The sequence below is a fragment of the Lissotriton helveticus genome, chromosome 1_2 (genome assembly GCF_964261635.1).
Source record: "Lissotriton helveticus chromosome 1_2, aLisHel1.1, whole genome shotgun sequence".
NCBI classification, from domain to species: domain Eukaryota; kingdom Metazoa; phylum Chordata; class Amphibia; order Caudata; family Salamandridae; genus Lissotriton; species Lissotriton helveticus.
Genome location: NC_136058.1, coordinates 161906095 through 161919646, shown reverse-complemented (window position 1 = coordinate 161919646; position 13552 = coordinate 161906095). Strand labels below are relative to the sequence as shown.

Genomic DNA, 13552 nt, shown 5'->3' with positions numbered 1-13552 from the left:
CGGCATGCCTGCAAGATAAGAAGCCTGGCACTGCATGGATCTCTGCCATTGCCTTGTTCACAATTGTATACTCCTATCTGTTTTCCTTTTTGCTTTCCTGATGTACATCGCTTTGATATCGGAGAGTGTTATGTTTGCGCTATATAAAACACAATACAAAAAAAACAAGGCCAGAAAGAAGGAAGGAGGACGGGAGCCCACCCCGCCTCCATACGGCGCGCTGTGATTGGCCCCAGTTCCGTTGCGTCATCGATAAGCCCCGCAGCCATTGGTTGGACCATGAGGGCTCCCCCAGATCGGAGGACGTCGATAAAGGCCCGGGGAAGGCAGGAAGCGATGCTGGCTTACCCCAAGAGGCTCTCCCCGAAGTGAGGGAGCCCCGCCGCCGTCCTAGAAGCAGAGTCCCGTGGAGGAAGTGGAAAGGAGCCGGTAGCAAAGGAGAAGAGCTCCGCCGCACCCGGAGAAACCGGTGAGTGGGGCCCGGGGTTAGCAGAGGGGGGCGTCGGGGCACATTGCCGGTGCCCGCCCCGTGTGCTCTCTCTCCAACGCCTGGACACATCCTTTTTAGAGCCCCCGAGGCTCCACCGGCAAGAGGGCATTGGTGCTTAGAGCCCGAGAGGCAATTGAGCGCGTTAACCGAAAGCGAAAGCGCGCCCACACAGCAAGCAGCCAGCAGCAAAAGCGCGCTCACAAGGAAAAATCTGATACACAAAAAGCGCGTGGCCGACTCGTGTCTCACATTCCCAGAAGTCGGCAACATAAGTTGTCGAGCTTGGACGCATGCTTCGCATGCTTTTCCAGCTCGACCTAAAAAGCTTATCCATGAGCTCAGCGCAAGTAGGGTTTTAAGACTATTTAAGGATGGCAACTATTGTTGCCGTTCGATCTCAAACTGGAGAAAAGGCACGATAGTGACAGCAAGGAATGTAGTGGTGGCACAAGTGTTGGACTGCTCTCTGTCCAGTAGTCAAATGGTCTGAGTTAAAGCGCTATTACATGCAAACACAATGTTAGCATATTAAGGTAAGACAAAGTTAAGAAGCAAAAGTCAAGACTACTTTGGAAGATCTCTTGCCTTTTTTACAGTGTTTTTATTTTTATATGAAATGAAGGTTGGATGACAAGGGAGCCTTCATTATACAATGATTGTTTCACTTCTATGACATAGAAAGAAACGAAGGACTGTGTTCATGGCTCTCTTTCAACCAAACTATAATTTCATCTAGATATTAAAACAGAAGTTTACTGAAGGCAAGTGAGCTTTCAATACAGTTCTGATTCTGCTTCTAGAAGATAAGAAGCCTTGATGGCTCGTTTGCCATGGAGTGAAGAAAAAAAAACAATCCTGGTGGAGCTAATGAGAAGATGCCAGAAGGTTCCACATAGGAAAGAGGGAGGGGTGAGTGGTGCCAGAAGAGGGAGAACAAGAGAAATGAGGAGCTGATATTTAGGAAAAAAGAGAAGAACTTGTAGGGAGCAACAAGGAGCCTACACGCTGGGGAAGAGGGATGGAGGGGACAGAGCAGAAAAAACAGACGCATGAGAAGATCAAGATAGAGGCATCAACAAGGAGTCATCTCCCACGTACTGCAATGCAAGCCACTGGAGGCAGACAGGAGTCACCCATAAAGCTAAGGGCATTAGTTAAAAATGGAGTTCTTCTCTAGGCTGTGCCTGTAAGCTGATCCAAGATGCGAGTGACAAAGTCTTAAGCAAATGGCTGGAAGAGGCTGCTCGAAGAAATCAGATGACTGATGGGGGCAGAGCGAAAACCCAGATCTATCAGACATCTGTGCTGTTAGAGCATACTAGCAGAACTAAACAAAATGTCTACTTGCAAAATATGCAGTGATAAAAGAGATAACACTGTTGACACTTACCATTAAGGTAATATATTGCCATCTTTCAGAGACCTCGTTACAATTTCCACATTTGAACTAGAAAAAAAACCAACACAATCCTTTGAACAAAGTGAAATGAAGACTTTAATAGATGTTAGCATAAGAATCTTCATATGAATGATGTAAAATATTGCGAGAAGACAGCAAGCAAGATGAACATTAAACAATGTACATAAAAACAAGTGGCTGCATCCTTTCCAGAGATCAAACTATTTTTATTTTTTTTAAGATAAGAGAAGATTGTTTCAGATGATCCACTTTCTTACCATCAATTACTTTTGGACTGTCACAAAAGGAAAACAATAGTCACTCACATACTAGGAGACCAGATTAAAAAACAAAATGGCACTCTAGGAATAGTTAAATGTTTAACTATTTATTGCATATTTAGATTTAAAAACAAGTGAAGTAACTCAATATTTAGGAATGACTCGCACTAAACAATAAAAATACCCTATTAATGCATTCATCCAATATAATGATCCCAGCAGTTTAGTGATGTACGTGTTTGAGTCGATAGACTTTATAATAGGAGTAGATTCCAGATCGGAAGGTGTTGTGGGCTCGGTCCAGTAGTTTACAGGAAGTCAAAAGAGAGCATCTGTTTCAATAAAGTGGTGCAATATACGGCCCTAAATCAGTATTCAGAGCATTACCTAGCTTCATCGTCTGGGCAGGCAATCTGATGCTATAAAAGAATCTCCTCTACAAGCAAGTATTATGTTTGTGTTATAAAAAAAAATTTCTATCTTAGTTAAGGAGAAGCTTTTCATTAAAATGAGAAGAAATATGTAGCGGGCAATTGATCAATAGTACTAGCTGAAGGGACAGGAGACCCACCAATGTTTAAATGTGGAAAAGATATAGAGCAATACAGACGCAAACTAATCAAACCTAGCCACCAGTAGAACTGTGTATATTTGTGGTTCAGCAACGTGCTTATAGAGAACAAACAACAACTAAAAAGTATTGCCGCCATTTCGGTTTCGACAACCACTTTGTGAAGGCATCAAGTTCAATGGCACAGTTTTTTTATCAAGCATTTAGACCCTAAGCTGGAAAACTGAAAATATAAATAACACTTGCTGCATGGCAAGACATTGACAGAATGATTACTTGTGGTAACCTTACATATGGAACATCATCTGGCATGTGGACACCACAGTCAATCCATTCTAAATATCTGGGGTGATTCGCGTCTCGCTATCACAAATGTAAGATGAGCCTCTCAAAGCTGAAGGAAATGGTAGCCTGCATATTACAGCTGCCATAGACGGGCTGCAAGATAGGGAGAAGCCTTGCAAAGAACCGCTGGGCAGCTGTGGATACTCAAAATGACATCTATGAAGCAGCCACATGTTTGGTGGCTGCACCAATTTACTAATCACGTGCAGTTTTTACACTGAAACCTATCTTCTCCTTGATGACAGAAAAGGCTGTGATTACAGCCTCCGATTAACCTTAAAGAACATTTCATGCTGACATTGCTCTCTGAAACCTGCTTCATTTCAGAGTGTATTCTAAGTGCACTCCCAACCACGATGGAGATGGCAACAGCCTTCTCATATCAGGCTATGAGGTCACTGGTGGTGATGACGGTGAATTACACTCAAGGATACAAGCCTTTTTGTCCAGAAAGTCTGTTGGAGCCATACTTCTGGCTCTACCCTGACAAGTCTTTTCCAGTCTCTCTTTTAAGCAGGTGAGAGCCAGGAGGCTCTCTGGCCGCACCAGCCTGACTTCTGTACACATCCTGAACAGGACCAGCTCTGCCCTGCTCGGACCCATGAGTACTGCTGTAAAAAGCCTGCTAAGACAAAGGCAAAGATCAAATTGTATTTTCTTGGAGAATTGTGTACTTTTGAAAAAAAACGTGCACTGTGGCTGACACAAGCTTGCAATCTATACCTCCTAAGCAGGATAAATAAGGGCCACATAATTCCAGTAACTAGCATTGTTGTCTGACCTTTGAGGAGACATCTCACACCATTTTGGGGTGGGGCGTGGGAGGGGGGTGAGATGAGTTCCAGCGACACAACATTCCATGAAGGCTGTCCTCATTAAGGGATAAAACCAAACTTTGGTTGCTGGAAACCCCTGTCCGTTGTTATTAAACTGAACTTCAGGAATCTGAAATGCCAAGAAAGTAGAGGAGCAAGCCCCAAACGGGAAAGATAACTCCAAGATCCAACTGACAGGAACAGTGTGTGGAGGGCCAGTAGCATCCCAATGGTGGTGGCCAAGGGGGACTTGCCAGCCCTTTGCGCCACACCACCACAGCTTGTTATAAACAACATATTTTAATGGACTCACTTGCCCGTCCCTGCGTGTGGGCACTCATGCTTCGTGGTCGCTCAAAAAGTACTTTGCAGCCATCTCTACAACTTTAATTGGAACTAATTAACAGCTGCCACCAGGCTGAAGTCTGCAGTATGGCAAATGAATTTTTGTAGCATCAAAGGGAAGCGGGTATTCCTTTTGCAGGGAGACAGTGCATCCTCATTGGGTTGAGTTGGCTAACTGACAATTCTGACCTTGAGGGAGGGAAGCTCTCGCTTTTGTCTGTCCCCAACCAAGGATATTTTTTTCCCTTACTTATTTCAGGGGCTGATGACATACTGAGTACATATAGCATTGTAGGCTTGTGCCTTAACCCTGCCAGCCCATCCCCGTGACAAAGGAGGCGAGGTAAGAGGGGTGCTTGTTCTCTGTGGAACAGTGAGAGGACACTCAGATGCTGGCATCAGACAACACCCAGACGGTAATGCAGAGTGACATTAAGAGCCATCACACTTCATCTCCCAGGAATGAGATTTGGTAAAATAAGACAAATAAAGTCCAAATACTGCTTGCCTCTCCCAATTCATGTTATCTTGGGGCAGGTGCGAGGTTCAGAAATGGTCAACAATATTGCACACCACTTTCAGACTTGGTTTAGAATGCCTTAATAGGTGTTATGCACACCTCCATTGAATGGTGCTCATTTTACTGATATTGAAAGATTGAAAGGTTGAGATGCAAAGGCTCGTAGCCTTGTAGGGGGCGTGAAAAGATTTGCAGTTAGCATATAACATAATATATAAAAGTTATACCAGGACCTCCTCAACAGAAACATGAAACCATTGACCTAACTTACTACAGTCAGATATGCTTGTGCTCTGTAGCAGGCACGTTAACAGTTTTTTTGATGATATAAAGATGCAACGCGTCAACTACTTCAAGGTCTCTGCTGTAAGTGCATTAACCACCTGACTAATGTAACAGCATAAACTGACATATGTATTTGCAGAGCCCATGTTCACCATGGGGGGCATCCTGGCATGAACAACAAATGTTCGCTCTCTGACTCAGTCATACTGATCTTATCAACCTCAGAAGAATACAAAGCAGAATGAGCTTCAGCATTCAAACCTGTTACCAAGTGGTCAAACACAGATTTCGGAAGTGGATGCATCCAGACCAAGGACTAGCACTGTAACCTGGGACCAGCATGTTCTAAACAAGTCCCCGCAGTAGCCACTATAACTTTCAAAGCTAATTTTGCTACCAGATACATTTAGTCAGCATATATAGATTTGTAAATTGTCTGCGTGGGTTAAGGTCGTACGTTAGCAATCTGAGGACACCAGAATGTTTGCTGCTAACTCAATCTTTTATCCTTTTTTTTTTTTTTTTTAAACATATTTTTATTGCAGAGTTAGAAACCACAGGATACAAACAATCAACCAGTGCCCCCGCGACACCCCACTGTCCAATAATAAATCCAAACTGTACACAGCCATTCAGCCCGCATCCCGGAGGCCGGGCGGCATGTTGATCCAGGCAATAGGAGAAAATCACAGTGCAAGTCCCACAGGGACCATGGTCGAAAAGCCATCGTACGTATCTGCTTTTTACCCCCCCCCCCACAACAAAATCTCCGTCAGCCATCCCAAAACTAATGCAGTAACATCCCGCGCTTCGGGGCCCCCCCTAAGCGCCCCCGCCCCAACTCGCCTGGCCGCTCCCCCAGCCCTCCCCCACTGCCACAGCACGCAACCTCCCTAATAGAGCCTAGGCACCCAGGCTAGCCACCCCCTAATGGCTTCCGTCCCACCCCAAGTCCCATAAACCAGTCCCCCCCAAGGCCCCCCCCCCCTGGCAACTGCTAGGAGTACCCCTCGCCCTGTCGAGTTGGATGGATCTACCACAGCGCGGAAATTAGCTCTTCTGTGTGAGCCCCGTGGTGTCCACCGGCTCAGTTCTCTCCATCCCCGTCATCCACCATAGAGTCACGCAAGGCCTGCACCACCTGCTCCCATGCACGCGCCGCGTCCAGAACCCTCTCATTCCCCAACTTAACAGCCTGTTTCATCCGGAGCACACTCTCGCAAGCAGACCACCGCAGCAATTCATTCCTCCACCTACGCAGCGAGGGCCCCCCCCTGGACTTCCAGTGCCACGATATCTCCCTCTGCGCCAGTATCAGACCCAGGTCAATAAATTTGCTCGTCACCTTGGTGCGTTTGGTGTGCGGGAACCAGAGCAACAGGCACGCCGCCATATCAAAGTCCACCTCCCTGGCAGACACTTCATTCAGGAGTTCCCCTACCTCTGCCCAGTAGGTCCCCAATTGCGGGCACCCCCAAAACAAATGATCCATGTCTGCACCCAAAGACGAACACCGTGGGCATCGGGCATCCGGCACCCGGAAGTACCGCTGTAATTTCTCCGGGGTTAAATAGGCCCTATGAAGCACATAGAAATGCACTTGTTGAAAGCGCGCATTCCTCGTGCCCTTCCACGTACGCCGCAGGATGTGTCCCCACGCCGTATCCGGTATGGGGCGGCCCACACTCTCCTCCCATTTAGACTTGAGCCCCAGGAGCGGCTCCAGACCCTCATGCAGCATCCTATTATGGAGGCACGTCACAGCCTTAACCGTACCAGCTGCCATCACCACATATTGGCACGCCATAGTCGTCGTTGGTTCTACGAGCCCCCCTTTCCAGTGCTTCTGTACGGCAGCCACCACTGCCGCGTGTAGGAGGAACCCCCCGTCAGGCAGCCCAAACTGGTCCCGGAGCACCTCAAACGGTGCCAACGCCCCATCTATGTACAGGTCGCCCACCACCTGCAATCCCATCTCTTCCCAAGCCAGCAACGGGGACCAATCACCCCCGTGCGGCAAGGCCGTCAGCATGCCGATCGGAATCTCCGGTGCATAAGGCCGCGAAGCCCTCGCTCTCCGAAGGCTCCTCTGCCAACACAAACGGAGCGTCCTTTCCTCCACGGTGAGGGCCCGCAACTCAAGCCGCTGCTGCATGATAATATAGGACAACACATGGCGTTGCATCCCCCGATCCCGGTCCTCCTCCGGACCCCTGAACACCCTAGCCACGTTCTGTGTTAGAACCTGCAGCTGTGCCGCTAGGTAATACAGCTCAAAGTCAGGCACAGCCATACCCCCTTCCATCTTCGGGCGGAGGAGCGTGGTCAGGGCCACTCTACGGCGGCCATGCCCCCACAGAAAGCCAATAATCATCGACCTCAGGTCTCTGAAGACCCCTTGGGGAATCCATATGGGCAGCGTCCGGAAATAATAGAGAAAGCGGGGGAGTGCCACCATCTTCAGAAGGGCAATCCTGCCTAGAACCGTCAGCGGGAGGGTCGACCAGAAAGACAAGCTGCCCCGCAGTGCCCGGACACAACGACCAATGTTGCCCTCCAATAGGTCTGCGGTAGCGTGGTAAATGCGAACACCCAGATAGGTGAAACAAGATGGTTCCCACACCACGTCCAAGTCTCCGTCAGGAGCAGGTGAACCCGCTCGCAGCGGGAACACACAAGTCTTCGCCCAATTGACCTTAAGGCCCGACAGCCGGCCGAACTCCGACAGCAGCTCCATAGCACCGGCCAACGCCCGGGAGGTGTCAGCCAGGTACAGGAGCAAGTCATCCGCATAAAGCGATATATAATGCCACTGCTCGCCCCTGGCTATCCCCAAGTACACGACACCCGACCTCGCATGGACCGCTAAAGGTTCCATTGCCAGAGCAAACAACAGGGGAGACAGAGAGCACCCCTGCCGCGTGCCCCTGCCCACCGGGTACGCCGCAGACACCAGGCCGCCCAAACGTACTCTCGCCGTCGCCGATGCATACAAGACCCTTGTCCACCTGCGGAACCCCTCGCCCATACCAAACCTCTCCAAAACTCCGTCCAGGAACGGCCATTCCAAACTATCAAAGGCCTTCTCGATGTCTACAGATAGGACCGCTGGGGTACCCTCCCCGTCCAAGACGGCGTCCATTACCCCCACCAGTCGGCGAACATTCAGCGCCGTGCTCCTCGTGGGTATGAACCCGGCCTGGTCCCTATGTACCAGGCCCGTCATATACGGGGCCAGCCTGGTGGCCAGTATCCGGCTCAGAATCTTATAATCCACCGTCAGCATGGACAGTGGGCGGTAAGACCGCACGTCTGCTGCATCCCGGCCAGGCTTCAGGAGCGGCACAATCAAGGCCTCCCGCATGGATCCGGGCAGCGCCCCAGCCTCGAATGCTTCAGCATACACCGTCAGCAATCTGGGTGTCAAAATATCCGCATACAGCTGATAAAATTCAATCGGTAATCCGTCCACCCCGGGCGTTTTGTTGCGGGCCATATGCTTTATGGCCGCCCGTATTTCCGTGAGCGTTACCGGGCCGCCCAGTTCCTTCGAGTCCTCCTCAGCAAGGACCGGAAGCTGCCTCTCCCCCAAGTATTCCACAATGTCCTGGACCCCCACCTCCAGCTGACTCTGGTACAGTTCCTCATAGTACCCCCTAAAGCACTCCAATATCGCTGCCTGGTTGTACACCATCTCCCCCTGCGCAGTGCGAATGCCGAGGATCGGGGAGCCCCTAAGTTCCGGGTTGGCCAGTCTGGCCAAGAGGGTACCCACCTTGTCCCTTTCCGCATGCGCCCTGACGCTATACTGCTTATAGTCATAGCATCGCAAACGTTCCGTCTCAGTGGCAACCACCTCCTTCGCTTCTAATAGCTGGGCTTGTAAATCCGGTCTAGCCGGCCTGCGGCGCTCCAGGTCCCTCAACCTATCTTCCGCTGTCACGAGGTCATTCAACACAGCCGTGCGAGCATTCGAGAACCTGCCCAGACACACTCCCCTCGCCACCACTTTCATTGCATCCCATTCAATGGACCTACTCGTGGCCGTGCCCGCATTCATTCCGAAATAGCTATCAATGCCTTGCCGAACCACGTCTTGGAAGACAGGATCCTCAAGTGTCTCCGGCCGAAGCCGCCACGTTGGTATAACTGAGCGCTCCCTCTGCCACTGAATGTGCACCAATAGGGGATTATGATCGGAGATAGTCCTAGCTAAGTACTCCGCATGGGAGACCAACGGAGCTAGGGATCCACCACAGAGCACCGAATCAATCCTGACATGCAGGTCATGAAGCGCAGAGTAAAAGGAGTAATCCCTGGTCTCCCTGTGCCGCTCCCTCCAGACATCCAGCAGCCCCCACCTATCCTGCCAGTCCTTCCTGTGCGCGGTCAGCCTGCGCACCGGGGAGTCCACCAGAGGGGGATGGGACCTATCCAGAGCCACATCAGTAATCGAGTTAAAGTCCCCCCCTAGCACTATCGGGCCCGCCAGGAAGGAGGCTAACGCCCCTGAGAGGCTATCAAGATATCGAGCTTGATCAGTGTTTGGCGCATACACACAGCAGAAAACCACATCCCGGCCATATAACCTCCCCTCCACCGCCACAAACCGGCCATCCGGATCCACTACTTGATTCAGCAATTGAAAGGGTATCCCCGCCCTCACCCAGATCAGCACCCCCCTGGCATACGCTGAGTAGGTGGTGCCAAACACCTGGCCCCGCCATCTTTTCTGCAAGGCAGTACATTCCTTCTTAGTGAGATGAGTCTCCTGAAGCATAGCAATCTGAACCCCCCTGCGTACAAGATATGCATGGACCTTATGACGTTTCACCATAGTTCGCAGCCCCCGGACATTCCACGTTAGGCATTTCAGATTAGGTAATGTCCCCATTCCAACTTCGTACAGTCCAAATCAAATAACGAATATTCATAACCCCCCCAGTGCAGTTGCCCCCCCCAAACACACCCAAAACAGAAAAACTTCCCAAACCCCACTCCCCAGGACAGAGCACACGAACCCAATGTCCGCCCCCATCCAAACCTTGAAACAACTTCTCACACTCATAACCCTGTGGTCTCCACCACAGGCGGCCTTAAGGGCCCAAGGGGGGTGAGTCACCGCCGACCTCAGCGAGCGGAGCCCACGCCCCGCGCCTCCATCCCTCTTAAAGCACAGATCCCCCCCTCCCGGCGTCCCGGCCCCCTATCAACAGGATACCACCCCATCATGAAGTCCTGATCTAGCTCAATCCAACCCAATGTCAGCCGCAAAAGATACCATCCGAGGTCTGTGGGGTCACCTCCGGCCCCTTCGAACTGTCCGCTTCTGAAAGTTCCTCTCCCGACCTGCCGCCTTCTCCTCCCGAGTCAGTGTCCGCACGTTCACTGTTCTGTTGCGACCCTGTAATGGCCGCCGTCGCTGCGAGTGCATCCCTCTTTTCCGCCGCCATTTGGGCCTCCCGCCTCTCCCGTTGGCGCCTGTTGCGGGATCGGATGCGTTGCGATTGTCTCACCCGGGGCTGCTTGGGCTCATCTCGCCTGCTTTTATGCGATCTGTCCGTACCCGCCCTGTACAACTCCAGCCATTGCCAAACCTCGTCCGGAGTCTGAAAAAAGTGCGTAGACCCATCCAACATGATCCGCAACTTAGCTGGGTAGAGCAAGGAGTACTGAATGCTTTCCTCCCTGAGCTCCTTTTTCACTGCCAGGAACGACGCCCGGTTTTTCTGGACCATTTGGGTGTAGTCCGGGAAGATCGTAACCCTACTATTCTCCACGTCATAGGGGCCCGACATCCTGGCCCGCTGAATGAGAAGATCCCGGTCTTTGTAGTGGAGGAGTCTCACCACCATCGGGCGGGGGGGGCGACCAAGCCCCGGTGGACGAGCAGGTACCCGGTGGGCCCTCTCTAGCGTAAAGAAAGGAGTGAGCCCCTCCGGCGCCACCACAGTGCGGAACCAGTTCTCCATATAGGCCACTGCATCCTCCCCCTCAATCCGTTCCGGAAGGCCGACGACCCGCACGTTGTTCCGCCTATTGCGGCCTTCTGCATCCTCCGCCCTCCGTTCCAACGCGTCCAACCGGGCCAACATATCAGTGATCTTATGTTCCGCGGCCACCACCGACGGTTTCAGGTCCAGCAATAGTTGGTCATGGTCCTTAACTTTGTCCGCTAGCTTCGCGTGATCTGCGCGCAGCAGCCCCAGGCCCACGGCCACTTGGGCGATGTCTTGGTGCAACACGTCCTTAGTCGAGGCAATCGCATCAAGTATGGCATCTAGTCGCTGGTTCAGCCGTTGGTCTCGATCGAGCTCCGAGGAGGGACTCTCGCCCAGCTGGGTGGAAGTTGCCGAGTCCCCCTCAGTGCATCCCGCGGCCATCGACCCACTCGTCGCCGCCATTCCAGGGTGCTGCGTCACAAGTCCAGGAGCTCGGTTACCGTCAGCGCCCGTGGGCAGCACCGGTCGCCGGCAGTGCAATGTCTCCACCGACACTCACAGGCACAAGAGCCACGGCCTGCGACGCCCACTCCACTCGGCCGCCCCCACGGGAGCCTGAGGGGAAGAGGAGAAGTCCCAAGACGGTATCCAGCTAGGGTCCCCAAGCTCCGGACGAGCCAAGGCAGCGCACCACGGCCTCAGATCACAGTCCCGCCGACCCTAGCGCCCCAGTCAGCGGATTGCAGGATCTCTCGCCAGGATCCCTCGCCAGTCGGCGACAACTCGGCTCAGGGCTGAAGTTCGGGGCCTTCCGACCTCCCCGCCGCCATTTTCTTCGCACCCTCGGCAACACCTCAGCCGCTGCTTCGGCACGGTCTCCTCGGGGGCGGCAGTCCCCCAGCAGTTCATCAAGTGCACCCAGCTGTCCCCTCACACTTCAGAGGGCAGGAGAGTCGTCTCCGGGCCGCCAAGGGTTCCGAAAACAGGAGAATTAGCGGGATCCTGCGCGGAGCTACGAGCTCACGCCGCCATCCCGATCGGCGTCCAAGCCACGCCCCCCAACTCAATCTTTTATCCTTCTAGTAATGTGTGCCATTAGAGACTTAAACAGAACATTCAAATGTGTAATGATAGTTGATTTGTGTGGTTTCTACCTTCCTCAAGCATCCCAAAAATGTTTTAAGACAGCGGTTCTTAAAAGGTATGACTTCTCTAGACGCCCCCTGAATCACTACAGGAGGCATGGGAACCCGACCTAAGCAATTTCTACTATTTGAAACTAAACTCAAAACCATACACAAAATACAGAAACAAGAATATATCAAATGAATACCAAAATTATGAAATATGTAACTTTGTAAAGCAACAATATATCAATATCTAGATTTTAATGGGTGGTTTGGGGATATTCAAAACTTGATTTAATTTCTAAAAGACAAAACAATATTCTAGACTCAAGAGTCTAGTATATCATTGTCTATTTTTACTCCTAATTCATGCTCTTTTTTGTCAGCACCAACCAGTGTTTCAGTTGAGGCTACCAATTGTCCATACAAGATTCTGTTTGCTGTACTTGAGCTGCTACAATGAAGCAAGTTAATTTACATTTACAGAGCATTTTTATATTTTCAATTAAAAACCGTTCCTTACTTATTAACGTATTAATACATTATTAATCTGCTAATATTTAAATGTTCTTACTAGTCGCGGAGCCCAGGTTAATAACAGTTGTCGTGCAAAGATATCAAGATATATTTTTTAAAACAAGTAAGAAATGTAAAAGTAAAAAAGTGTAGAATTAAAAGTGTCGAAAATGTTTGTTTAGATGAGGAAAATTGAAAGTTATAAGTCTGGACAGTTTCTGCACTTTCAATTTGTTGTTTGACTGGTGGTCTATGATTGAGCAGATATCAGTGGAATGGAAGAATAATCAGTTCTAGTAATTGGGTAAAAGCAATCAGAATCTGTACGAGGTTGTTATTTCTAAGTGGGTCAATCTGAAGAGCATCTCTTTCTTTTGATGACTGGGATGTAGGACAGAGTTTACGAAAGTTCAAGTAGGTCTAGCATGTTTTAGGACAAAGAATCAGATCTCGTAGCTCAATGTCAAATAGCCCTTGAAGAGATTTTGAGTATACCTCAAGGTATTATGCTGTGTTTGATAACAGAGTAAGAGAATGACAGAGAATGTAGGTGAGAGGTGAAACTTCCTTAAAGGGCCGTCACAGTACCATTGAGGAGCAGACAAGAGGATGAGAATGATTTTTCTTCTGATAGAAGAGAGCTTAGTTTTTCATACATGAAAAAGATTTTGAGAGCGGTGGGTGTTCACTGAGATAGGGAAGAAGTCTGGATAGTGGCTTCTAGAGCTTCCTATTTATGGAGCCAAACCAGGGACAGAGGTTGTGATTCAACCAGTGTTTGTGGAGAGTCCATTACGGAAGGGAAAGTAGCTGGTAAGGAGATGCTACATGGAGGGGGTGACCAATTTATGAGTGGAGGCTGAGGTTGTCATGATCAAGCTTGGAGCTAGCTGTCTCTTCACATTCTGAGAGGAAG

At 50.3% G+C, this 13552-nt stretch overlaps 1 protein-coding gene across 1 annotated transcript in view; it reads right to left on the bottom strand.

The window, feature by feature from the left end:
• CZIB (CXXC motif containing zinc binding protein) overlaps positions 1-13552 on the bottom strand; it is a 63417-nt gene that overhangs the window by 37048 nt on the left and 12817 nt on the right. Inside the window, exon 3 of the mRNA XM_078670504.1 lies at positions 1881-1937. Within this exon, the coding sequence (XP_078526630.1) occupies positions 1881-1937 (57 nt within the window). The remainder of the gene's footprint in view (positions 1-1880; positions 1938-13552) is intronic.